The 27,916-nt window shown below is 41.1% G+C and overlaps 1 protein-coding gene across 2 annotated transcripts; it reads right to left on the bottom strand.

The window, feature by feature from the left end:
- Positions 1–1,125: 1,125 nt before the first annotated feature.
- yeats2 (YEATS domain containing 2) lies at positions 1,126–27,665 on the bottom strand. Of its 2 annotated transcripts, none has more exons than XM_006786582.3 (30): positions 27,470–27,665; positions 26,969–27,074; positions 26,750–26,847; positions 26,505–26,597; positions 25,583–25,816; positions 25,384–25,502; positions 23,814–23,975; positions 22,440–22,551; positions 20,850–20,894; positions 20,594–20,762; positions 20,124–20,366; positions 19,306–19,473; positions 18,275–18,366; positions 17,330–17,518; positions 16,996–17,221; positions 16,035–16,193; positions 14,940–15,067; positions 13,067–13,213; positions 10,049–10,228; positions 7,475–7,850; positions 7,244–7,378; positions 6,700–6,834; positions 6,308–6,461; positions 6,141–6,217; positions 5,951–6,030; positions 4,140–4,347; positions 3,335–3,570; positions 3,097–3,171; positions 2,887–2,960; positions 1,126–2,468 (listed from the first exon to the last, which is right to left on the bottom strand). In XM_006786582.3, the coding sequence occupies exons 2-30, from the start codon at positions 27,066–27,068 to the stop codon at positions 2,360–2,362; spliced, it is 4,323 nt and encodes a 1,440-aa protein (XP_006786645.2). In that variant the 5' UTR covers positions 27,069–27,074; positions 27,470–27,665; the 3' UTR covers positions 1,126–2,359. The 2 variants fall into 2 exon arrangements, with proteins under 2 accessions (XP_006786645.2, XP_006786646.2); XM_006786583.3 differs by lacking the exon at positions 27,470–27,665 and adding an exon at positions 27,216–27,254.
- Between the last annotated feature and the right edge of the window lie 251 nt (positions 27,666–27,916).

Raw genomic sequence — 27,916 nt, 5'->3', positions numbered from 1 at the left:
GCAAGAAAGTGAGCAGTTACACTCACTGGTCACTTTATTAGGTATAGCTTTTCAACTGCTTGTTAGTTCAAATATCTAATCAGCCAATTACTTGGCAGCCACTCATTGCATTTTAGTCATGCAGACATGTTCAAGGTGACCTCTTGAGAGCAGCTTCAAATCGAGCATCAGAATAAGGAAGAAAGGTGCTTAAAATTAGTGATGCTGCTGGTGCCAGACAGGCTGGCAAGAGTATTTTTAGACACTGCCGATCTGAAATTTTCCCACACAACCATCTCTGGGGTTTATAGAGCCTGGACAAAAAAAAAAAAAGAAACATGCAGTGAGCTGTAGTTCTCTGGATGAGAATACCTTCTTGATGTCAAAGGTCAGAAGAAAAACGCAAGACTGCTTGAAGCAGCCACTACAACTAGGGTATGCAGAAGAGCATCTCCTAATGTACAACTCATCCAACTCTGGAGCAGATGGGCGACAGCAGCAGAAGACCACACTGAGTGTCACTTGTGTCAGCTAAGAATAGAAAACTGAAGTTACAGATCACGTGGGCTCAACAAAGTTTGACATTCAACGAGGAAGTTCACTGTACTCAATGACCCCCACAGTCACCACATCTCAAACCAATAGAGCAGCTCTGACATGTGGTGGAACAGGAGATTCACATCGTGGATGTACAGCCGACAAACCTGCAGTAACTATGTGATGCTGTCGTGTCAATATGGCCCAAAGTCTCAGAGGAATGTTTCCAGCACCACGTTGAAAAAGTTGGTAAAACCCAGAATGAACCTAATAAAGTGGCTTTTAAGAGTGTATATAAAAAATAACAATAACACTTTTAAATCCAGCATGTGTACAACATGCCAATGAGTCAAATCAGTCCTTTAAAATAATATTATTGTGGACAGTCCAGACAAACACTGAGCATATTTGCAGAAGTCTCACTAATAACCGTTTAAAAACTTGCACAGCCGTGTAATTTGAGAAACTAGCTGTTTACTTGATAAGTAGCCTGTAACAGGCTCCTGTGTCACTAACCTGGGTTCAGCACACTGTTCGTGTATGATTGCATTTATCAAAAACATAAAAAAGACAAGAAAAATAAATAAAGACAAGCCAAGTTTGCAAGAATTGTTTTTAAAATTCATTACAAGAATATTGATTATATTTTTGGTTTGCACTGAAATTGAAAATACAATGTTTAGGTGTCTTCTACACTAATACGATTTGGTTTAACAGGCATCAGAGTCACTCAGCCCGACACACATCCACTCATTCTCACACATGAACGTAATACAAAGCAGCACATTAAACAGAAACAACAGCACAACACGCACACAGACACACACATCCACTTCACTGACCTCTGTGGGGACTACAGCAAACACATCCAAACGCACACACTCACTACTGTCGGGGTGTAATTGATCGCAGGTGCTGAGATTTGATAGAAAAATAAACAGTGTCTGAAAACACCATACTTCATATACTGGTCATATACACTATACATTACATGATAAGATACAATACAGCTGTTACACACAATGCTTAAAAGCACTTCAGCGTGCTGCCAGGGCTGGTTCATGAACAGAAGATAAATACTAACAGCGACTTTCTCTAAATCACAATGATTCTCACACTACACCGTCTCCTGCATCATATTAGTTCATCTGTGTCTCTATAAAAGATGAATCTATTACCCCATCTGAAGGGCCTTAGAAAACACTTCCTGCGTGCTTGTTTGTCTTGCAAGGCTCGACGTTACCTCTGCCAGGTAACCGTGAAACACATCAAAAGCTGAATGCTGGTTGCCATGCCACTTTCAGCAGAACTGCTGTATGCTCTGCCCAAATGATAGAAAAATACTCAGTGTGTTTCTGAACAGCTAAATTTGTGGTTCACCTGAGCTAAAAGACTCAGCCAGTTCCAAAGATTCAGTGATTGTGATGGCGAGATGCAGTACACTGGAGATGGGACAGCTGTCTGATCTTATTATTTAACCCTGCAAGTCACTCAGGCTTCATTTTCCCAGTGACTAGCTAGCTGTCTGGCAGAAAACACTTCATCATTAAAATAATATTTTCTTGAGGTAAGCAAGAGCACAATCGCTTCTCTAAATCCAATAACATGAGCCCCACGAAGCTTCAATGCACCGGCACTAAGATGTTACAGAGTATTAGAAACATTTGTTACTTTGCTGCTACGCAGCTGCTCGAGCAGCAAACTGAGCCCTTCAATGGTCAACTTAATGAATACAGTACATTATCACTGCTGTGCAACCTGAGCCAACGGGACCGAGTGTGATCACGATCACGATCTATTTGTCTCATTGTCAGTAACCAGTCGATGTCAAGTAGAGGAAGCCTCAGTTGTTCTTAGCCAGGTAACCCATGTGTGCATTAGTGAGGAAGTCGCAGGTGGGGATGCTGCTGACAGCCTGGTGGATGTTCATGGCTGTGATCTCTCTTGGTGCCCTGCAAACACAAATGCAACCAAGAAATGACTTCAAGAGGAACAGATACACCGCCCTGAGGTATCTTTCAGTTTGGGACAGCCCTTGGTTTAGTGAGCATGCAGACATGTTTTCATTTTAAAATGTATCGCCCTCTGGTAAAAGGTGACTCACAGTTTTGTTTTGTTTTTAAATGAAAAAACAGAGCATCCATCCACTTTAGCACCATCTAACACACAGTTTCAGCTATTTTTGTGATAAAGGGTGAAAAAAAGATACAAGCTACCACCAGGCTTTTATATTAACATTTGTTTAGAAAACATCACTCTTTTTATTTTAACTCAGTAGGCTGCAAAAGGCCCAAATATAAAAAATAAAGTGAAAACTGGAGCTTTAAGGCAGATTGCATGCTAGAGAGGAAAGAGGAAAAAAAGGCTGACCTGTTTGGAGGGGATTTGGCGTAGGCCCCAGCCAGCGCTTCTCTCAGGATGTCACTTGCAAACTGTTCTGTAGCCTACAGCGTACAGGCACAAACACACACACACACAAAGTGATTAAGTGAAACAAGCATTCAGGATTCATATTCAGACTGTTTGTCAAGTGTTTCTTGACATTTTTCATGAGTTACTGTTTTGTGTACAGTGACCAACCTTTAGAATCATGGCTTCGATTACTGGAGCGAACACATTCTTCTCCACCTCCACCGGCTGGAAGGTTACCCCGATCTGAAAGAGACAGTGTTCATCTTATAAAAAAGGGGGAAAGTGGTGTGCCCTCCTGTTAGCTGCTAAAAGCTGGAGAGGAATCAGAAATCACTGATTGAATTTTTTCACTTTTTCCGCATTTCTTAGGGAAAAAAACAAAGCAAAACCCAGAGAGGGTCCCAACCTGCTGAGCTGCTTCACTGACAAACTGATCGGACAGGCTGGCACCCAGGAAGAATTTGGGCTCCGGGTCAGCCTCCTGTTCCTCCTCTTTGACCTTTAGCTTGTGGCAGGGAGGAGTCACCGTGATGATGTCGACTATTTCGTCATCCGCCTCCTCTGGTTCAGTCTTGAGCAGAGCTTGCATCTGCTCAAGACGCAGCACCAGCTCCTCGCTGCTACTCAGGGTCGACGGGCACTCTGCGGGAACATTTACACGTACCCTTCATTTAACACATCATTTCACAAGCCACAGCATCAGCAGAAACGCCGACTGCTTCGGTGCATCTCCCAGGTTACAGATTCTCGATACGCGGCTGTGTGGTTTAAAGCAAAACTGAGACATGTGAAGGAGGGTTTTTGTGAGATCTTTGCTCCTTTTAGCAGTTCAACAACGCAACAATTACCAATGAAGATGTTTGCACAGACAGAGACAAGTAGAACACAAACACCGATTATCATGTTGTTTGGCTCAGTGAGCTAAACGGCCTCGCCACCCATCCTTTAGAGACAAAAAGATGGAATTAATAAGAGTTCCCTGCAAATTAAACAATGCGACTGAACAAAAGCACTGAGGCTGAACACTGGCCGCCCTCGCACACAACTGGTCTGCAGACGCATTACTGGATCCACTGGTAGGTGCAGAAACAGTACACCCACACATGCAACACTGAGGCGAAAATATTGATCCGCTTGGAGCTTTAACAAGACCGAGTGAAACGATCTTCCTGTAGAAGATGCAGACCAAGTCCACACAGGCACAAACTCACCAGGCTCATTATCGATTTGAGTGAGAATGTCCTCGATGGACTCGTCATCGTTCTTGGGTTGTGGGGGTTCGGGGTCAGGCGGCGTGTAACCCCTCTGTCGACACCACTGAACCACCTCTCTGGTCTTTGGCGGGGTGAGGGCCTGGAGACGGGGCGAGCGATCCAACACGTCCTGGACGACCCGCTTCACCGCTACAGCTCGCTGAAGCTGCACACAGGCCAAAACCAGAGAGATGATGAGAGAGAATAGAAATCAATCAATCAATCAATCACAAGCTGTACTGGGAAACATCAGCCACAAACAGGTCATGTTGCTGCACACACACAGCTGGGGTTACTAAGAGTTTTGACTGTGTGATGGCACACATATACTTTATATTCCTTATCCTAATAAACATACAGGCAAGTGCCCTTTTGGTTCCTTTCAGCCTACTGTATCCAAAAAACGCTTATAAAGCAGTGTGAACAAATGCAATTAGCATGCTTTTTGCTCGATGCTCCGGTGGGATGAGTAATAGACATTGATCGTGCCAGCTCACTGTTCTGACGCCTTAATGAAGCAGCAGGCTAGCGGGAAGTCTAACACTGGGAAGCTTCTTAATCCTTAAACTGGGCAAAGAAATGACTTTCTGAGCGTCTTTTGAAATCTGATGTTATTATTTTATTCTATTGAGGTCTTTCCCACATGTGAACGCAAGTGGCATTAACTTGGCTGCCATTCTGGGCATGTGACACTGCAGGATCAAGTGAATAAGGCACGAGTCAATGCTCCATTTGCAGGGAAAGTGACTGCAGGCAACTGTGGCAATCTGCTACCTATGAATACATGTTTTCCTAGCAACAGGTGATTATATCACAACCAATATAGTGGACGAATCTTGAGTAACGTGTGCAGATGCAGTTCGTTATCCTCCCGTCCTGATGAACACTGAAATTAAAGTTATGGCTCTCGTTCCTTTCATTTTGCCAGATGGTTAGTCATGCTGGGCCTGGAAGTCCCTTGAAGTGTTACCAGATTGTTGCTGAGGTGGGATGATGTGCATATAGGACTTTCATTTCATTAGCAAACACACAGATTTGCTGTGCAGAAACAGTTTTTCTCCAGCCTGTAGACACCACTTAATCTTTCCCTGTCCTCATAATGTGTAATGATGTGTGATTAGTCCCCTGTCCTCTGTGTAAATTAGTGACCTGTAGATATAAATAACTATGCCTTGGCTTGTCTGGGATCCTTTTTTATAGCCATAGAAAAAGACTGCTACGATATGGGTTGGCTGTATGAGCTACTGATGAAGATGTGACAGGAGACAAGAGGCAGCGATATATATGTGACCTAACAGAAAGACATGAGGCAAGCAAAAAGCTCTCTGAGTCGGGATGCTGCATGAAGAGAGATTACACAGGCAACAAAACTGCAGACACTGCAAATTATCACTCACAGACGCCCTCAAGCTGGAACCTGGAGAGCAAACGCTAGTAAGTGAGTGCTGTCACCCCAGATGGGATTAAATAAAACTTTCATCTGAGGAAATGCATACAGAGAAAAGAAAAAAGCCTGCGTTCTTTATTTGAAAGACAGCTTGAAAGCTTAAAAAAAAGAGAGAGAAAAACTTTAACACATTTGCATAATTTCAAGAAAAAACCCCTGAATATACTCCAAGCCTGCACAGCTCCAAAAACAAAACATTTACATCTCTGCTGGTTCATCAGCACTTTGACTCTAATGAGGCTTTCTGATTGAAAGCCCAGATACTGCACTTCTGTGAATTTTAATTTTTATCATCAAAAGCAAACACAAAACAAAAGGTCACCTCTGATGCTCTGCGCTTGCCAATATTCCAGGAATAATACTGTTCTGACGACGAGGCACAAAACGGATGTGAGTCTTCGGCTAAAGAAAGAAACAGAAATACACCAGTGTGTCAAATTTTTAGACAGCTTTTCCTTTTTTGATGTAAACTTTTCCTTTACATACATCAAATGAAAGGCGAGCTCACTTACTCTTATCTGGCACAATTAGAGGGAATTTCTTCACCACGGCTGTCAGCAGCTGCATCATGGTTTCTATATGCTCAGTGCTGAGGAGAAGACCATCACAGCTGTCAGGTGCCAAGAAGCTTTCATGTATACACTCATTGTATGTGATTGTAACAGGTCCCTGCCCTTACTTGATGAGGTCGTGCGATGAGTTTTCTGCCCCTTGTTCCTGTTTGACTGTGGTAGCCGCAGAGGCAACGTGGACAGAAGAAGCGGGGGCAAGAGTAGTCACCGGGGGTGATGGACCAGCTGTGACAGCTGTGCCAGCACCTGGCTCCGTCTTCACTGTGGAAGAAAGCAAGTGTTAGAGACGGCTGCTTTATTAGTATGCATACTATATATTTTAAATTGGGAGATAAAAGAAAATGATGAGATGAGACTACAGGGATGGGATCTGAGTTTACTAGTTACAGCCTAATGTGCTTCTAAGCAAAATAAATAATTTTATACGCAAAGAAAGAGGAGTTTGGGAGTACAGTGGAAGGGAAGAGGAGAGTGGGTGGAGTGAGGATGGACCCCTCACCTTGTACCAGAGGCAGGGCAAGGGAGGGGGAGGCCTGGCTGGCAGGACTTGGGGAGGCTCCAGCTCCAGGTGCTCCAGGGGTGGTGGAAGAGGAGGAGGAGGAAGGAGTACTGGAGACTGGGCCCTTTGACACGACTACAAACAGAGTAAAACACACAGGAATGGATTGTGGGCCATTAGGTACACGGGCTTAACGAGTGGATGAAAAAAATGAGAGGGTAGGATGACAGGTCTTCCAGAAGCTGCGCTTAGGAAAACTGTGAAATAATGAAAATCTGTTTTCCTGCATGTTGTAAATAAATCATTCTGCCATCTTTAAACGAAGGAACATAAACTCAGTTTAGAGCGTAAACTAACTGTTCTCACACTGTAAATCATATGAGGAAAAACATATTTTGCATATTTTAAGATTTACCCTCAGAAACTTATTAAAAATAAGTGAGACTCCAACAAAGCAACCTTTGTTTGTGCAGTATCTTGTGTTATCATGGAGGACCCAGTTTATTAATCTAGAATTCACTGTTTTGTTGTGGGTTTATTTCACCTTTCCCCACAGGCATGAAGATGGTCTGCAGTCCGCCGGACCCACTTCCGACTCCCAGCTGCTTGAGCTGGTTGGCAGGAATGGTTAAGACAGTCTGCTGGGAGCTGGAACCTCCAGAATGGATCTTCAGCATACCTTTACAAAACAAAAACATAGGTGCTCTGTTTATTCGAGTAATGCATTAACATTTAACCTGACAGTTAATGCAGAAACAGGCTTCTTTCTGCCTACCCGAGAGAGCAGCACCAGTTTTTCCTCCGGCGGCTGCCACTCCGCTGACTAACGAAGTTGCAGAAACCAGGGATGCGCCGCTGCTGCTGATTTTGGGCACACCCACAACAGTACCCACACCTTTGGACATGCTGATGACAGGCATATTGGTGATCCCCTTTGCACCTGTTACTACAGCACCAGCTGAACTTCCAGCAGTCTTTGCGATCGCAGCAGGGTTTCCAGCACCCTTCACCAAGGAGGCCACTGCTGCCTTCGACAAGCTGCTGCCCCCACCAGCGGCGCTGGTGTTCTTTGCTGCGTTGATTACTGCTGCTTGGTTGGCTGCCATCAGGAGTGAGTGATGCTGAGAAGCAGACTTCCCACCATCGAGGGCCTGCATGGACACACGGAAACACACGTGTCAAGCAGGAAATAAGCAAACACAGACTCTTTTATGTCCTTTAACGTTTCTGATAATGAGCTAACCAAAGTGAGCAAAAGCTCAAGTGTCCAACCTGTTCTCGCAATGGATGGCAGACCATGGTTTCATTAAACAACACACTTTTATTTACAAATCCCTTCTTTCAAAATAGCTAATAAAGTGAGGTATAAAAACATATACAGCAGCATTTCACCTTATCTGGAGCTGCACGACAGCAAACGTGTTCATAAATATGAAAAATATCACAGTCCAAGTCCATTTGCAAAAACACTGTAGTGTATATGTGAGAGAAGATTGCTGTGACTGTGCCTGGAGGAGAGTTGGTGTATTCTTTTTTCTGCTAATGTTTGTTTTCTAGTGCCACGCAGCTCTCAGAATGAGCTGTGTTGATCAGGTCACTGGTTTTATGGAATCTCAGAAACAAAAGAGTCCATTTTTCCTCACAGAGAGTCCTCAGAAAGAGAAGTTGCCCCTCTTTGGCTTGTTTGTTGGAGCTCCGAGTAAATCTTTTTATGTGTTGCAATTTCTCTGTTTTATGATGCCTAGCTACTGACTCTAAAGATGTAATCATCCTAACTCAGACCGATGCTTATGAATATACACAGCAGCGTGCCTACACATGCGAGCCACTGCACTCAGGCTGGATCATTTGTTTTCTGTGTATCTCTACTGCCTTTTTTTTTCCAATTCCACTTATACAAAAATGTGTTATTTCTTGCAAAATCAGGGTGCTTCTAGTATCTATAATACCAGATTTAAAGATGAGCATAAAAGCTTTAGCTCCCCTATTGAATTGAAAATTTTTAATTCCCCCATGGATTTTAATTCCATTAGGAAAATTTAATTCCCCCATGGATTTTAATTCCATAGGGGAATTCAATTTTCCTAAATGCTTTTTGGACAGAGCAAGGTTTCCTTCAGAACGCATCAATTATTTCTATTTGCTCTGAATAGCAGAAATACCAGGATCAATATTAACACCCCCCAAAAACTGATCTTTTAATTGAGCCAAAGCACAAACCACAACTGTGCAATGATGTGCTTTAATGCAAGTTAAAAATGAGGGCTTTCTTCCAGTTTACACACAATATAAAAACTTAAGCAAGAGTTTGAGCTTCACCTGAGAAAGCATCATGCCAAAAAACAACAAAAACCCCAAAAGAAATCAGTTTAGACTTGCAAAAAATAATTACTGGTGCTCACAAGGCAAGACATGGAGAAGTATCATCAGTAAATTCAGAGAGCCTCACAGTACAGAACAAGCCTGGCAGAGGTAGGACACTAGTGAGAGCTGCCAGGACACTAGTGAATGACTTTGCCAAGTTGTGAATTGTGGGATAATCATCAGAACCCTGCACAGGAATGGACTGCGAGTTTGCAGACCAAGAAAAATACTAGAAGCCACCAGTGCTAAACCTCAGTCTCCCAGCAGATAACAAGTATTGTTGGTATAAGTTTGAAAATCTTAGGTGTCATCTGCCTCGAATTACTGTGTTTACAAGATTTTCAGAAACCTTGAAGTCAAGATCAACATTTTTCAAACTCGTCAGACTTTTAGCAGATGGATGGTATTAATTTGAAAATCCTATGTTCCCTCATTCTCAAATTATCGTGTTCACAGAGATGGTTGTTCTTGCCACCGCTCGCCTGCCCACTCCAATGATTGGGGCTAACTGAAGACCAAGCAGACCACCAAATCTGGAGGATCTTGAGAGATTCACCAAAGAGGAATGGGCTGGGATTGCTCAGGAGGACGTGAGTTTGAGTTTCAAAGCTAAAACAAGTGACTGCAGGCTGTTATCCAGTCACAACTGACCATTAGCATCAGTGTGGCTGAGAATTTTGACCCTGGTCATTTTTAATTTTTGGTGAAATAATTTTCATTCTGTGCACAAAATAAAATAATGTAAGCATCCAAAAAATAAAACTAAGATGTTAAAAATTCCTTCCAGCTGTGTTAGAAAAATAAATACATTTTCAAAGGGAGGCTAATAATAGTGTCCTCATCTGTACGTGGGTAATTAAAAACAGCATAACTAGCTTGCAACCATAAAAGAAATGCTAACAGCTCTTTGGTTTAATGTGACTCTTACATAGGAACATCTGCCATGCAGAATAAAAGGGATGTAAATAAAAACTGTGAAACTCGCCTGTTGTTGGCTCGCACTGCTGACAGAGCCAGGCGTGGAGCTAGCAGCAGTGATGACTCCACCTGTCATCCTTAACGTGGTGGTGCCCGGCTTGGACAAGTGGCCTGCTCCCGCTGCCGTTACTGTTTTAACTGAGCCGTCAGGCAACTTCACCTGTGCACCCTGGGAGCTGCCCACCACCTGTCAATTAGAGGACGAGCAATTACCCACTTAGAACATAAGCAGCAGCAGCGGCCCACGTGCAGCATGCTGAAGTCAAGGAGGCATGTGAAGTGAAAACTCACAATCAATCAAAAGAAAAAAAGATTTAAACTCTGACAAACATACACACATAGACTTTTTTCTTTGCATTTCCACAGTAGCCATGTTGACAGTAAATAGTAAGGAATCACTTTTTCATTTGTTACCAATGATATTATTGAGTTTTGCACTGTTCAGGAGCAGCACACCAATATAATACAATAATGTAATTATTGTATTTATAGACTATTTCATATGAAAATGATAACGGAAGCCATTTTTAATCAGAAAAAAACCCTGTAAAATAACTAACACTAGACCACTCTGACTAAAACTCTGAAGTCAGTTTTCACTTGGGTAAACACTAAGAAATGAAACTGCTATGATAATGTTATATAAAGTGAGACTGATTAAAATGCATGAGGGGACTTGTCCACCTCCAGCTCAGCAGCACATGGGAGAATCAGGTGCTTGCACCAGCAGCACCCTGGACAGGTCCTTCACTGTTGCAGCTCATTTAAATTGTGAGTGGAACCAATGGAAAACTAACTACACTCATATGTACTGTTTGAATACATATTCTTTGAATAATATTTTTTTGTTTTCCAATCTGTGTTTCAGAGTTAAGATGTAATACCAGATTTAATAACCATGGACAGCATAAAACATGGATGTGGCTTCCCAGTTGGAAAAATTAAACCAGTGAGGAAGTACATTCAACCTGCAGCGTATCTAAATGCCACCAGATGGCGATAGCTGTGGTTGCAGAAACACCTCTGGAGCTATAGAAGTCTATGGGAAAGCCTTCTGTCTTGACCTCTAACCACTTTCTTGATGAGTTTATGGACTCAGTTACTCAGTTTTGTTTATAATGAATAAAAAAAGTCTTGGTCAAACTATGTTTTGAAAAAGAGCATAATTTTATTAGGTATGTTCATTGGCTTATTGGACCTGCCCCTCCTCATCACTTTATTTTTTTTTAAACCAAGATGAAACCAAGTGAAAATGCTGATCTTGTTTCTTCCAAACAAAACTTCAAAAACCAGAGGATAACCACTGGGTAGCTACATCCACCGTTTATACTGTTTCTTGTTGGATCTGTGTTGGATCTATGTCTGGAGATGTTATATAAACTTTAACTTAAAATTAAAATTGAGATGTCGCAAAACCTTAAACAGAAAAAAGTCTCTGTCAAGCACAAATTATGTTTTCTCTTAAGCACCTTAAAATCAGCCTAGGATAATAACCACATATGTCATTGGTGATTAATTTACATTGATTAAAGAGGGAGACACGATCTGTACAGATGGTCCCTGTTGGTATTTAAGAAAATTGTAAAAAGCTTGATTACATTTTCATTTAATTAATTTTCAAAAATAGAAAATATAATTTAAATTAATATCAATTTTCAAAACACGGCCAACGCAGACACAGATTTAAAAAGAAAAAGACGTCACATTAAAACAAACTGGCACGCGGATAAAATAGTTTAACTCTAGTCCAAACAATAAAACAATAGTTAATAGTACAGCTTGACAACAATGTTACATAAGTTGTTATTTTGAGCCTAACGCTCTCACACAAGACCAAATATGGTAACAAATAGATCTGGTTGAATGGTCATTTCAAAAATTGTCTGAAGTGTTTTAAAGATTAAACTCCAATAAAACTGCAAATTTTATGTCCAGTAAGAATGTGCCATGAGCCCGGGGCCAGTGTGCATCTATCACACGTTGGTTTTACATCTTTAGACAGTTTAGAAAGTTTTACTTTGGAGAATTAAGGCGATGCAACAACGTAAACTGAATAAGGCTGAGTCTAGCACAAATTAGACTAATGTAATGCTGAAGTAATACGTGGAGAGACATGATCCGCACATAGCTTGCAGCCTGTATAACGTTACTTAAGTGGTCAAATTCGTTTGTGATGTGTGGCTAATGTTAGCAGAGCTAGCAACAACAGCCTTCTTATCCTGTACAAAGATGTAGTTATCCTCTGGCCGAGTCCTTTTATGCCAGTTTATTCTGACACAGCCTTCATATAACCGTCTATTTCATAAAACTACTGCAGTCCTGCTGGATAACACCTTGCTTGATAACTACAATTACATGGTGTTGTACATTTATAAAACTGAAAAAGAAATTTAGCTGAGTAGGCCATATTTCTGTTGCAAGGGCAGCATTGTTTAAACGCTGAGTATGCAGTGACATTTCTAGTAACAATTATACTTCTATAATACACTATCGTGAAATGAGCAAGCCCCTCTAACAATGTGCAAAATACAACTTTCAGTGTGTGGATGACAGACTGTGAACTGTGTTATGAAATTATATTCCCAGCACAACACTAATCCATATACTTCCAAATGAACAAAGAAAAGACCTCTGAAGATATTTCATTCTCAAAGAAAATACGAAAGCATTTCCACCACAAATTGAGATTTGGCAGGGTGGTCATAATTTAGTGGTCAAATGAGGGAGGCAATCAGTGAAGTAACATACAGCAATGAGTAAAAATAAAGAAGAGAAGAAGAATGAATATTTCATTAAGAATAGTAAAGAGGAAAATGACTGCAGAGCAGGAACAAAAGAGCTGGCAAACCCCACACGAGTCCTACTATCACAGAACTGGAAGACCTTTGCTGATAATTACCCAAAAGACAAGCCTGTGTCGAAATCAGACTGTTAAGGAAACAACTAAGAAACACAGAAGCAGTAGTAACTACAGCAGCATTTGTGTTACACACTGAACAGCTTACAGTAAACTCTCCACACTGACCTGAGCCAAGATGGCTGCCTTCTGTCCGGCTGTCACTCTAATAGCCTGCTGGGTAGCAGTTGCAGGAGATGATGCAGCATGACCTGCCGAACTGGAACTCCCCTGCTTCCCCGAACCTTGTGCGGGCTGACCGACCAGAAACGTACCCTGAGAAAACAGAACAAGAATGACTAAAGTGCAGCTCTAATGACACACAGTCAGGTCAAAGAGTTTTTGGACAATGATTTTTGTGTAATTTTGCCTCTGTACGCCAGCACTGTGGATTTTAAATCAGTGTGTGACTGTACAGATTATCAGCTTTAATTCAAGGAGCTTAAACGTCCTGCATTAACTGTTTAGGATTTACAGGCATTTTTATACAAAGTGCACCACATTCAAATGCTGAAAATTAAAATATGTTCCAGTATAACGCTTGTTTTCAATGACTGGATGACATTTTTTGCAGTCAGAAGTATAGAACCCCTGGACATTTACTGCAGCGACCTTCAGCTGCTGCTTGTTTCACGGTCTTTTTACCTTTAGTTTTAAATCAAATAACTGAAAAGCTCGTTCTATAAATAATAAATATTTATTCTTCGTTGCCTTGAGATACTCTTAGGTTGCTTTTGCAGTATGCTTTAGGTCATGTGTTTTGCAAATTCCTCTATATTTTTTTTACTTACTACCCATGAGTCTGGTTCACATTGGTCTCAAGTTTTCCCCCCAGAAGTAGGCGGCTCTTTCAGGTGTTTTCTGGCACAGTCCAATACATTTTCATTGCCTGGACTCAACTCCACAAATTTTATATGTTTAATTCATCATGAAACTAAGGATATTAACTAGGCATCATCTGGCCATAAAACTATCTGTTAACCTCTCTCTCTGTACCTCTGTATTTGAACCATGACACCAAGAGAAATTCCTTGTTTGTGTACAAACTTTGCAGCAAACGTGATGCTGATTCTGTCAGTCCAGTTACTTTTGAGCACCTTTTTAGTGGGCCACTACATATAGAATGGCTGTAATTCTTTGATAGTTCATGCATATATGGCAAAACATAATGCAAAAGCAACTCAAGAATTTCTCGAGGCAAAGACAAGGGATATTCTTCAGTAAACAGGCCAGTCACCTATTTCAAACCAACAGAGCAAACCAACAAAGTGTTCAGTTACTGGATACAAACAGGCACACAGAATCAGTCACTACAGTGGTGTAACAACTAAAAACAAAATTTGTTTTTGGCTAAAATATTACAGACTTATTATATTCAAAGGCCATAAAAATTGGTTTCAGGTCAGCCTAGTAAACCCACACAGGATCAGCCAGGCTTAATATATCACCAATATTAGACTTTAAATTACATACAGTACAAGGTTACATGATGTGCACAGTATGACTATTTTAAGCAGTACAATGCTTCCATTACATTTTAATTTTTTATAACATAATAGCTACGGAAAATTCAATTAGCCCTCCAGGTCAATTGATCCTCTAGGTCCTAATTAGAATGTTGGAGTGCGCCGGCTCTTTGGCTCATAAGAGAGACTGACATGAAATTTTACAGAAAAAAAGATGGCTCTTGAAGAATGATCATTATTAGGAAAGCAGGACCCAGTGTCTATGTGGAAACTTGAAACCTCTGCACGTGCGCGCACACACACACACACACACTCTAATTAAGAACAGGTCAGGTTCAGCCTCCAAGAAAATTAAAGAAATCTGACACATTTTTTTTTGTAACGGTAAACAAATAAGAGCATCCATCCTCAGTTTCTGGTAAATAAATATGAACACTCTAATAAGCAAAGAAGAGATACATACAGAGCCACAAATGATGTTGTGCCAGTGTGTGGCTGCATTTGTCGTTAGTAAAGGAAAAAGTGGGTCTACCCACCTGTGGGGTCTGTTTAAGGATATAAGATGTGTAGGCGAGGTTGGAAGGTAGATTGCTTGAAGAGGAAGAGGAGGAGGAGTTGTGAGAGCCCCCAGAGACCGCTGATGAGCTGTTCTGGGACTGCTGACCTAAATTACAGAAATCCACATAGAAATCAGTCTCATTTCATATGAAAAATCCAGAGTATCAGTGCAGCCATTTCAAAGAAGGGCAAAGGCACGATTGTGAAGCAGAGCAGGGCAGTGCAATGTTGGTTTACTGCTGTGAAAATCAAAATGTCTTTAAGCAGAAAAACAGATGACTGTAACTGACTCACTGTCCAGCAGCAGCCAATATCTGTAACTGGCACTAGCATGCCTCAAGTTGTAGAGTCACTTCAGAAGTGGATTTCTTTTTACAAACTTTATGATGAGCTGGAAGCCAAAATATTTTTTAATACAGATGTCTACAACTTGGAGGCATGGATGAAAATGTCGCAGTGAAAGGTTTTTGCCTGGGATGCTGACCCCAAATACTGAGCTGCCAACAAAATCAAGCATTGCTTTCAGTTTCTATCAACACTGTTGAGTAAGCAACCCGTTCCAGGCAAATGCCTATTTCTAACACCTAGTAATTTATGACATTATACACCTGCTAGAAAATGATGTGCAGCTTCACATGTTGCAGGTTTTCTTGGATATTAAATACCCACATACTGTAGTCCACAGAGACTGTCCTGGAAACAGTGGTAAAGCTATACTTTGGGATATTAAAATTCATGAAATACACTATAATCTTGCAGGTCCTAATAAAACATGACAACGCTAACCTGCATTTTCCATTTTGCTGCTACAAAGATATACAGTCACAGAGTTCTATTAAAACATGGTGACGCAGCCAACAAAGATTGACTACGAGCAGTTTAAACAAAAACTCTTTGCTTGGTCTTAATAAACATGAATAGGATTGAGAAAAGCATGTGACTAAAACACTGACACAAAAGGAGCAATGCCATGTCAATGGAAACTGATATGGGTTTTTAAACAGTGGCGGTATAAAAATATTATTTACTATTATTATTATATATTTAATAATATAGGACGCAACATGTCTCACTTCCACTGGAGGCCCGGAGGATTGCTCCCTGTGGAATGAGGAGCAGCTTTCCTTTCCCTGAGGGGTTCTTGCTGTTGGTGGTCAGGTAGAGTTTGGTACCCGGTGGCAAATTGGCCAGATTGGCTAAGTTGTTGGCTGGCAGCTGAAGTGTAGCCATCACTAGGAACAAACACAGAATAAAAAAAAATAAGAATGATTACTCACTCAGCTCTAAAACTGCAAACATTTTAAATAAAGAAGATGATATTAATATTGGGTAGAGACACATTGTTTCTAAATGTAATTCAACTATTAAAAAAAAGAAAAATAAAACACACACAACCAAAAAACACTAAACAAAAAACAAACAAACATTGATGACCCCATTGAAGTGTCCCCCCCACCTCAGAGTCAAATTTAAACCCAGAGCAGAACAGAGTGTGAATGCATGTCTGTGTCTCTGTGTTAGCCCTGTGACAGACTGCCGACCTGTCCAACTTGAATAACTCCCTTTCTCCCTATGACAGCTGGGAAAGGCTGCAGCACCCCAGTGACCCTGAACTGAATAAGCAGTTAAGAAAATGGATGAATGGATGGAGTTGGCATGTCACCAGAATCCTTTAATACCAAACTTGTCACAGTGAAAACATGACAATACTTTTCACTATTGTAGCATCGTTCATTTTTGATACAGCAGGCACTGTTATAAAGAAATCAACTAGGTTTCTTAGGCTAAAACGTTTGCAAAGGTTAACGTTAAACAAATGTTTACTTCGATGTAATGTAATGTTATGTTTGAGTGCATGGGGCAACCATTCTGTCATTCGGGGGGTATTTCATACTGTGGTTTTAAATTGGGGATCAAAGATCATGTAATTCTACCAACAGCCAGGATGGGATTTGAAATTGTAACAACAACTTGGGCTGCTATAAAATGAAACTGTGCTTTTATGTGTGTGTGCGAGTGTATTTAATCTCTGACCTCCACTCTTGCCACCTGAACCACCAGCCGCCTTGGTACCCTGGTGTCCAGAAATGCCACTGGCTCCACTGACGATGGCTTTAGCAACTCCCTGAGCCAAAACCTGCTTTCCACTCATCACCTTGGAGACAGAAGGGTTGCCCTTGGCAACCAGAATTTGTCCACTGCTGATAGCAACCTGTTTGACTGAAGACTGAAGCCCTGAGCTAACAGGAATACCCAACATCTAGAAGAAAGAGAAAAAACTATTTTTTTTAAATGACTGTGGCCACACACACACGTACTTATCATTGCAGGTTTGCGTCTGTGCAGGTGTGTCTGGGTGACAACTGACCTTGCTACTAGTGGCCCCTGTCCCTCCACCACCCTGTTTCTGGGCCGACATGGAGATCATGTGACCCCCCTTCACTGCGACAAACTGGTGTCCTGCTGTAGCGCTAGCTTGCTGTTGCTGACTGGTTACTGTGGAAACCATCGGCTGTTGCTGTGTTGAAACTTCCCCTGGCTCTTGCTTGATAATAACCTGCACGGGAAACATGGAGAGAGGGACTCGAAACAAAACTCCGCACTGCTTTGAAACCACAGCGGGTTCATAATGCAGCTGCTATATATCAGTTACCAATTACATTGTCTGGTTAAAAGAAAACATCACATAAATGATTAATTCGATGCACTCCGACTGTAAAGAAAGATCTGATTATTCTTGTTTCAGCAGGCTGCAGCGCTGCAAGAAAAGATGTTACTTAAAACAGATTTTGTAAAATCAGCATCATCATTTATTCATTGGGTCCATGTTTTGATATTCCCCATATGTCCTCATCTGGGGTGCCTTTCAGTGTGAGAGCAGATGTCTGTAGTTTACAACAGAGAAAACTAAAGAATCTGAACCAATCAGAGCTCCAATGTGATCAAACAGGAATTTTAGGCCAGATCATATTTCGCTCATTGTGGACAATAAAGGGATCATTAGCATGTGCGAGTAGGATGACATTAAAGCAAGCTAATGACACATTTTGCGTGAAAAAGAACTGTCCAATTCTCTTTGCAAAGCTGCCCCTCCCCCATCCTCAGAACTATGTCCTATTTAAATAGCTGCCAAGGCACTCACAGCTGCTGAAGATAGCACCCTGGCTTACTATTAATATCACACTGCTTTGTTAATGTTGATTTAAACACAACTAATACAAGGACTATCTTCATAGTTAGAGGACAGGGCAGTAAAAATGGATATTGTTTGTCACGTTTAAGGTTGTAACCCAGTAAGGCTCTACCAACTCACCTTCATCCCTGAGGACAGGAAGGTGCCAGTGTGAACTTTAGGTGCTGGGGAGCGAGTGCCCTGTGTGGCAGACTGTTTAGTGGATGGGCTTCCTGTGGAATAATTAACAAACATACAAACACAATAAGTCACAGCACAGATGAGGCTGAGGATTCACCACCCTTCCCGTCAGCTTTTCGAGAGATATCGAGGCCACTGTGGTGCCAGGTGACTGTTTCCTCTCAGGGTTGACTGACTCGCAGAGCTGAGCCCCACCAAAGTTTTGTTCCTTACTCACTGCATTAAAATCTGTTTTACTGCAGGACTGGTGAATCAGCCAAAACACCCACATCTACCTCATCCATTTTGATAAAACATAATTTAAGAACACTCTAACCTTGTTGCCGAATCTGGGTGAGCAGTGCATTTGTGAAGGAAGTGTAGGAGTGGCTGAGTGGGTGTGAGACAGCAATCTACAGGAAAGAGCTTCTAAGTGGAATATGACCTGATGCTGGTGCTGAGAGGAAGTAAACACAATGACTATCATCATGCAAGATGATTGCTTGATGATGCGGAAATGCTCAGATGGCAATAAAACTCATATTTATATGGGGACTTACACACACACACACATCACATAGAGAGGAAAAAACTGTTTGGAGTGCAGGGTCTTCTCGAATAGCCCCCTAATCTGGCCATGAAACACATTGGCTCAGTTACCATGGTAACCTCTCCTTTAGCAACTATCCTGCTGGCTCACCACACGTCATAATTTAGGAGTGCAGGTAAGGAGAAAAAACAGCAAAGAGGGAATACATAATGTTAGAAAGTAGACTTTAAAGGGATTAAAGAGGGAAAAGAAGTGCAAAGAGAGAAACAAAGAGAACAGAGAAGTCTGAAGGGCACTGTTCATCGTCTGTCCTGCTATAAAGCGGATTTTTCACAGCCATTTTTATATCCCATGTGGGCGGCTCAGACACCGCTTCTCAATTTTGCTCCAGGTCCACTTCCGATTTCAAGCAGCACTTTAACACTGAGTAGGAGAAGTGTACCTGTGGAGGCAGCGGATGAGGAAGCCATGCCGATAACCTGGCCCGGTTTGTCAACAATGATATAAGGATTGTTGAGCACAGAGGATGAGCTCTGCTTGCAATGGACAGGGGTGGAGGTCGTGGGTGTGCGGGGCAGCGGGGAGTGGCTGGGTGTGGAGATGGGTGACCCTGTGGGGGAGGAAGTAGGGCAGTTATTGTATGAGTAATTCTCTTAGACTTAATTTTTTATGAAACTTATTTTTTCTCAATTTTAAAAGGGGCTCTGAAATATGTTATCAAACGATAAAATTTATGTCACATGACCTTTTTGCCACTGTTTCCAATCTCTGTGTTTTGTTTTCAGTTGCGTTTACAGACATTTGAAAATATAATCAGCAGTTTTCCAAATCTGAAGTAAAACATAATGACGTTTTTCTATTTTTATGTACTTTGTTTGGCTAATGCAACAAATATGCGCCTGTGGGAACACAAAAGAAGCTTTTGTCAACCCCTACTGAGCAGTACTGCATCTTCCTAACAATGAATGTATTCATACCAACTTCACTAAGCTGAGAATCAGTGTCAGTGCCGGGAAACAATATGTTGAAATTACAAGCAAATGGAAAAATAATGTCATCAAACTTCAATGTCAGTGAGGCGTTTGCTGTCAACACTTCTTAGTGATTTACAGATTTCACCTCAACAAAACCTGAAATAAAGAAGTTATAATCACAGGGCATCTTTATTGTGTAAACTTAGACCATCTTATTTATGATGAATTGGATTTTTTTTAGAAACAATATGACAATTTTACAAGGACAGTGGGTGGAGACACGTACCTGAAACTATTTTACAGCTCATTGTGATTGGTTGGAATGATTTCCCAGGAGACTCAGCAGGACTGGGTGGTTGTCCTTGGGGAACAATCTTGCAGCTTGCTGTGATAGGCTGGAAGGCAGAGTTGCCATGGGAACCCAGAGTGACTCTGTCACCGGCCTTGGGCCGTGTTGGAGTGTGTTCACCGGCAGCAAGGCCTGCGCTATGAACACCTGCAGGCCTCCCCGTCTCTGTCTTTATGAAAACTGCAGATGGAAGAACAATTTTTATTGAACATCATCTGGTTTTGATAATAAGCTGACATAAAATGATTGTAAGGCCAAGAAACCACTGAAAACTAGTTGATTCTGGTTTAGTTTTATGGAGAGAAAATAAACAATCCTACTTTTCTGTTAAGCAGTCCAGTATATACACACCCTCAGGTACATGATCCCTATTATTTTAAATGTGCAAAAATAATCTGCTGGTGTACCTTTGTCTACACTGGAGTCATGTGACACAGGAGAACTACAGCGTCCATAAGTCTGGGCGAGAGAGGCAGTCAAAGTGGGGCTGGCTGCTCTGTGAGTCACCTTGGAGGAAGAAGGCTGAGGGATGTAGTCTTCCCCGAGAGAATCCCTGTGGAGCTCCACATCAACCACCTGGAACAAATATAAATCAACGTCAGAGTGAAGCTCTGAAGGGAAAAAAAGTCATAGCAGGAAACAAAGTGAACTTTTCTAACTCACTGTTTCTACCCCGAGCGTCTGCAGTCCAGTGTATGTTCGGTCGAGCTGTAGGAAAACAGAAGAAAGGGTAAAGACAGCAATGTTATGCAGCAGAGTTACTGAACTGTATAAACACATTTTAGTGTAATATACTATGATTACTTATTTGTTTAAGAAATGTCAACATCTAATTACTCTGAAATCAAACTGGACTATATCACTATGCATTTCTAAAAGCAATGAAAGTTCTTTCGTTTATAAAGGCGCACTTAGCGCAGTTAGTTCCATGATATTTTGGACAAAGACTATTTTTTTCAAACAAAATATATGTGATTGCAATGCAGACTGAAAAAAAGATACTAGACAGGTGCTTTTCAGTGGGGCAAAAAAAGCAAGCCATAACAGGAGAAAACTTGCTGAAGCACTCGGCGTCTATTAAGACGAAAAAATATTTAATAAAACTGGTAGAAGCTCAGCAAATAAAACCCGTTGACCCAGTTAACGTTTTAATTGATGTATTCAAGGGGTTTATCAAAAGACTTGCATGAACTGTTTAGGAAGTCCAAGGCCTTTACTGCACAAACCTTCAGCTGCTGCTTTTTTGTGGGTTTTCTCTGCCTTCAGTTCTGTATTTAATAACTGTAAATTAAGCATCGTTGAGTTGAGATCAAGTGACCAACTTGGCCATTAAAAGTAATACATTTTCTTTGCCTTGAGAGACTTGCGCTGCTTGCTCTTTTGGGTCATTATCTATTTGCTCTGCAAAATGCTGTCTGGTGAGTTCTGCAGTATTTGTCTGAATGTGAGCAGAGAGCATAGCCCTGTACACAGAATGCATCCTGTTACTTCTATCAGCAGGTAATTTGGTATGCTTCAGATCATGAGTTGTTGCTCTCCTTCTCCATATTTTTCATTTCATCCACAGAACTGTTTACAGAACAGTGCAGGCTCTTTGAATTTTTTTCTAGCGGAGTCTACTCTGCACTTCTTGTTCCTGAGTATAACGACTGGTTTGCAGCTTGTTGTAAACCCTACATGCATGTCTTGATTTTAGATGCTGAAAATGATACACCTACCTCCTCAAGAGTTTTACTTTCTTATGTTATATTGTTATCATGTAACAATGATGTCAACATGCAAATCAGTTCACCCCCTTTAAATGATAGATTTTGGGATTTTTGCCATCTTTTTGATTGGTTTGCTTTATTGTTGCTTTCTGCTGCTTGTCAGTCAGTTGTCCAGTTCTTTCAGAGTATTCCTCTTTTTGAGGGACTGTGGACAAAAATGACTGTATTTCCTAAACTGCTAATGCAATATCTTTGGAAATCCCCTTGAGTTAAAGCTGATAGTCTGCACTTCGATCACACACTGACTGAATTTAAATCCACTGTGGTGGTGTCCAGAGGCAAAATCTGCAAATATTGTGTATTTGTCAAAAAATAAAATACTGACGTGAATGTATGTAATCCTTTTAAGTTTCCTGCCTAAATCCTGTACACTTCACACATATGTGAAATTCACCAGCAGTAGAAGTCAGACCCACTGACAAAGAGTCCTCATCTAACCAGAAAAGTAAAGTGAATGATGATGTGGTCTGTAAAGTATTCTGACCTTTAGCTGGTGGATGATGTCAATACGTTTGTTGCGAGGGTCTTTAAAGTGGATCTGGATCCTCACAGGAAACTCACCCCAACCGCGGCGCGTTAAATGAAAGGGAGGCTCACTGAGAACAGACACATTTAAACTGCCTTATGCAACACTGTTAAAATTCAAATATAAGTCAGGATGAAAAAATATATATTAAAGATGCATCACTATGCCTTTATTTAAAAACAAATCTGTTTTCTAGCCTGGTCCGAGTTAAGAATCTCCTAAAAATCAATGACTTGAAAAACTCACATGTTCTCCTCCTTTGAAGCTTGACATTCTCATCCCAACATAACAGACATTGATCTGACTGCAAGGGCATGTGTATGTGCCAGCGTATCATGTGTGTATTCAAGCGCAACCTATAAGTGAAGCAGGTGTTTTTTTCCACTTCACTTCATCCCTTCATCTACAGTCAGGCTGTGCTGGGAGTCAGCAGAGAGCATCAGCGTAGGGCTCACTGGGAGTGAAGGTTTGAGTTACGTGGGGGGAGCTTGTGAGCTGCTGCAACAGCAACGTGAGCACTTTGTCAGTTCAAACAGCTGGGAAGCTACAGCTGAGGATAAGGACTGCTGACTGATGAGAGAAATCATTTATTCAGAAGCTGCAGGCAACCTTAAATCCTGAGCCATTTTTAGAGGGTAATGCCAACAATTAGACATTTGAAGTGCATATTTCAAGGCTACCTAACCTCTGTTGCTTGTGAATGATTGCTAAATTAAGTGTGTGATGCTCATCTATACACCTAACTGCTTCAGGCTAAGGCAAGTCTGGACAACTTAGGTGTGCCTGCTATTAATCTTGTTGACGTTGAGTTCTAGGCTGACTCGCTGTGCAGCAAATGACGTTGCCTAATGATGTGTGTACAATCTGCATAACAAATTTGTCATCTTTTAATTTTCTTACAAGCTGTAAGATTTTGCTGAAGTGATTACTGCTTGGTAAGACAAATATTGATTTTCTACAAAGCGATGAGACTGAATGCGCTGCATCATCAAACCTACACGAGGGGGCAGTGTTTGCTAAAAGTTGATCTAAAGGATTTTCAGCTGACAGTGAAAAGTGAATTATTATGTAATATTGTTTGTATAATTCTTGCAGTTTTGGCAAGTGATGCTTGGAAAAAGGTGAATTAAAGGACTTATTTATCACGACAAAGTTAGAAGTAAATATTTTATCTAAGAGCTACGAAACACTGCAAGAACAAATCTTTTTCATCTTCCTTCTTCTCTTTAATTAAATTCTTTCTAACTTCTTTTATTCTGCAACATCAGTACATGAAACTGCATGACTGCTTAAAAACATTTGAAAACACATTTCACTAAAACTGGCACAAACCTGACTTCTACAAGGTCGTTTGGTTTGTAGCTGGGATGCAGGAAAAACCAAACTTTCTTGACAAAGTGGTCGATGCTAGGTTCTCTCCTTGAGCCTCTGACATACACCATCCACTTATGAGTAGACTGGTCATTCTCTTCCCGCTTATCAGGTGGAATGTACCTGAGAATAATAAACAAAGAAGAAAAATCTCAGAGGTAGTGAAAACATTGGATTGAGGTAATGCATAGATGGTTTACAGAAGAGTTAAACACCACCCAAGATGAAGAGCAGGAAGGTAAAGTGAGACTGAAAATGAAGGGGTGTTTTTTTCTTTAAATTTTTACAAAATATTTGGAAAGAGGACACAGACAAGGAGGTGCTACATGACTAATTTCAACACCGCTTTAATAATTTTCTGTCATAAAGTTTCTGTCTTAAATCAAACACCGGTTGGAAGCCTGGAGGAACTTAAAATCTCATCTGATCAAATGCTTTCTGATTAAGAAACCTGTACTAAAATATTAAGTGTGCTAAATAAATATCTCAATAAAGTTTTCTCAATTTAATATGCGCTTCATTAATGATGAGTATCGCTGGCACCCTTTTCCGCTTGAGTCTGTGTGTCATGCTGGAACAAAAAAACCTCACCTTTGACGAATGGTAGGCGCCCAGTTGTCAAAATAAAAGCCTCATTACTTACTACAAAAATGCAGTCACGAATCTCTACAGGTGTGTGGCTAACATGAAAATGAAGGCCAAGTTCAACAGCAGGTGTGGTCTGACCCATAAGAGCTAAAACGTTACGTAATAATGTACAATTAAAAAGTGAGTATCTATTTATATGGGGTCAACATGCTCATGAGTATCATGGCAGGTGGGATCCCAACGTATTATTAACTGAGTGTAGTTTTACCTGTACAGTCTTGAGGAACGGAAAACTGTCCACCCAGAGGGAAAATAAATTAGGTAAAATTTATTCTCAATCTTCTTCAAGACCACACTTGTAGGAAAACTGATTTGTGGCTCATCTCTTCAGTGCACAATCATGCATGAGAAAAATTCAGCTGACTAAATAAAATAAGAAAAACCAACCCCGACTGCTGCAGTTCTTCTAATGTTTAGCCAATAATGAATAAAATCAGCTCTCTTTCTACTTAATTTCTGATCCTGCACATGAACCCTAAACCAGCTGCGGTTCAAGATGGCCGATTTGTGGTATAACTGAGTGATATATGAATGATAACTGAACTTTCAAAATAAGAGACATGCAGTAGTTTACAAGCAAGTCCATCGCAGTTTGTGTTTTCCTCCAAGACTGATTAAAAATAAAAAAAATAGACGACACTTTTCTTTTCCTTTTCTATAATACCTGCCCGAAGCTTAAATTCTTATTAAAAATTTTTACATTTCATTTATTCTCAAAATTGTGTGTTTCTGAAATTCTAAGACAAAACACCAGGCTTCCTACGTGAAGAGTATCTATTTCAACAACACGTCCTTTTCAATTCTGAGTTCTAATCTGAAAAGTGTATTACAATGTAATTAGTCACCAAAGAAAGGACAGACATTTTTTAATTTGGTTACGTACTTGGATACATTTCCCACTACGATTGTCTTCTTCACATAAAGTCTAGATGCATCGTCTCCAGTAGAGTGGTAGGTCACTCTCTGCTCTGCGCCTGCAGACGATGGCACACCAAATGTGTCCTACGGCAACAAAGGCAATGCTTTTAGTAACCGATCATCAAACAGTCAAGAACTCCACAATTTCTGCCAGCTGAACTTACTTTGCCTGTGTTGCGTCCAGGTCTGCGCTCCTGCCTGCTGCTGTCTTCTCTCCAGGATCCTTCGCCATTCCTCTCAGCACCATCTCCTTGCTGTGAGAGAGACTCGGACTCTGATTGGACCAACGATGGAGTCTCGGAGCCCTGGTTGAGAGGGGAAGAAGAACGGGAAGGAGACTCCAGGAAGCGTCGGATGGCTGGATGGTTCAGCACAGCAGGGTCGCTCTTGGGGGTATGCTATGGGACATAGAAGAAAATTTAGGTCAATATTTCTATATTGTACCACCACATAGAGTAGCAGACAGTTGGCTATTACCGTCTGCAATAACACCACTATAAAGTTTTATGCCATGTGTTTATGATCCATAGTGCATGTAACAATGAGACCAGTCGGGATATGTTCAGGAGCCAATTTAGTACCTAAAAATGGAGCTACTTCAACAACCTTGAACAAAAAGACAATATTTTGCAAAATATGCAAGGAAACTGTTCCAGCTGAAGATGGAAGCCACAAATGTGTTTCACCACTTGAGGCAAATAAACACCATAAAGTACAACCAGGGTACACAGGAGGCGATACTAAGAGCTGGTGATGTGCAACCTAAATGTCAACAAAAGACTCCAAGCATCACTGATTCACACTCTAGGTGCACTCCAGATGACAGGAAGAGCAAAAAAAAAAAAAAGGGGGGGGGGGGGGGCTCTACCTAAGAAACAACATCCTAGGTGGAAAAGATTTTTCAGATTTACATAGTTAAGTGTAACAATTGTTCAGTTAAAGTGTTATTTTATATTTTACTTCCCAGGGGAAACAATACCTAGGCTACTTTTGTACCTACATTTGACTTACTGTGTACTACTACTATTGCACTACAATTTTGAGGCTGTATCATCCAACTCTGTGTGCAAATGAATGGGAATTTACCTCTGAGAGCTTTGTCAGTCCAGCACTGGCATAGTAATTAGCTACTATGCATGCCCTGAGCTTGTCCATCATCCTCCTGGCTTCATTAAGACGCTGCAAAGCAAAGAACAGTTAGCCGGCATGCTGTGCATTACACTTAAACATGAAGAAGACCTGCAAGTTATTGTCCATGTTACAATGGACAGTAATGGCAGTAACAAGTAAAGTAGAGTAAAATAGATTTAAAAGAAAGTATCACTGGATACCTGACTTATCACATCTATCTCATGCTCTTTGTTCTTCATCTCCAAAGAAAATTGCTCCTTGATGATGGTTTCAATCTTCTGAACTGTTGCTTCTCGAGCTGGATAAAATAGGGAATAGGGAATGAACTTATCGCCAAGACCAGGGCAAAGCTGATAGCTAATTTTGACCACAACAAGCAAAGCAGATGTACTGGCTCAGGGTTCAGAGCATGAACTTACCACTATGTTCAGCCGCCTTGTTTCTTTTACTGTTTTGGACCAGAGAAACGTCCTCATAGTCGGGATCATTGCCCTCTATCTTCCTCTTAATTCCCGACATGGCTTCCTGTAAAGAAGGGTATAATTAGAAAACGTGTAGCTAATCACTTATATGCTCTGATGTACATGATTTGCTCTGCACTTAGCACAGGATTAGCTGCATAGCAGGAAAGCTATAGATAACTGACAGCAATGAACCACAGCTAACCTCAGTACTGATTAGCCAAACAGGTATGCCAACATGGGTTAGCAGGATGTCCACTGCCTACCACGCTATTTCAAGCGTCGACCGATTGTCTAAGATTCATTTAGCACGAATGCACATCGCATTTTAGTGTGTCTCACCACCGCTATCATAAATAAATATATACATATCGTCCATACAGCCAGCAGCACTCAGACGTTAGCAACCGCTAACCTTGCTAATTTAGCTAACGTTAGCACACAGTTGTACATACATACCGGTTCAGGCTGTACAAAATGCAAATTTTCTGGAGTACTCTGTGATGTGGAGCAACTTTTCTTTGAAAGGCGTGTGTTTGTTTAATTCAACGTGAGCATATCCGTTGCGTTTTTAGTATATTCAGACCACACTCGTGTTTAGGGAATTGCTAAATCTCGAGCTCTACAAGTAAGCTAACTAAATAGTGGATAGTTAGCCTTGCAGTTTAGCTAAACAGCCACAAGGGACCGCTGTTCTACCAAATGGATTGAAAACGAGGCGTGGAATGATAGGTATTGTCACCTTTCAGAAGACTGCTTCCCTGGAAAGGATGTTTTATTGTCATGATCAAAAGCGTAACCCGTCTTACAAGCCCTTAGTAAACTAACTACTCTGACAAGATGTTGGATGTTGGTGGAGATGGCATGCATGCCACCCTGTCAAACCTCATTACAACTAGCCATCAT

This window comes from Neolamprologus brichardi, chromosome 18 (genome assembly GCF_056152115.1).
Source record: "Neolamprologus brichardi isolate AB-2024 chromosome 18, ASM5615211v1, whole genome shotgun sequence".
NCBI classification, from domain to species: Eukaryota; Metazoa; Chordata; class Actinopteri; order Cichliformes; family Cichlidae; genus Neolamprologus; species Neolamprologus brichardi.
Note: the sequence above shows the minus strand (reverse complement) of the source record. Positions and strands in the feature narration are given on the sequence as shown.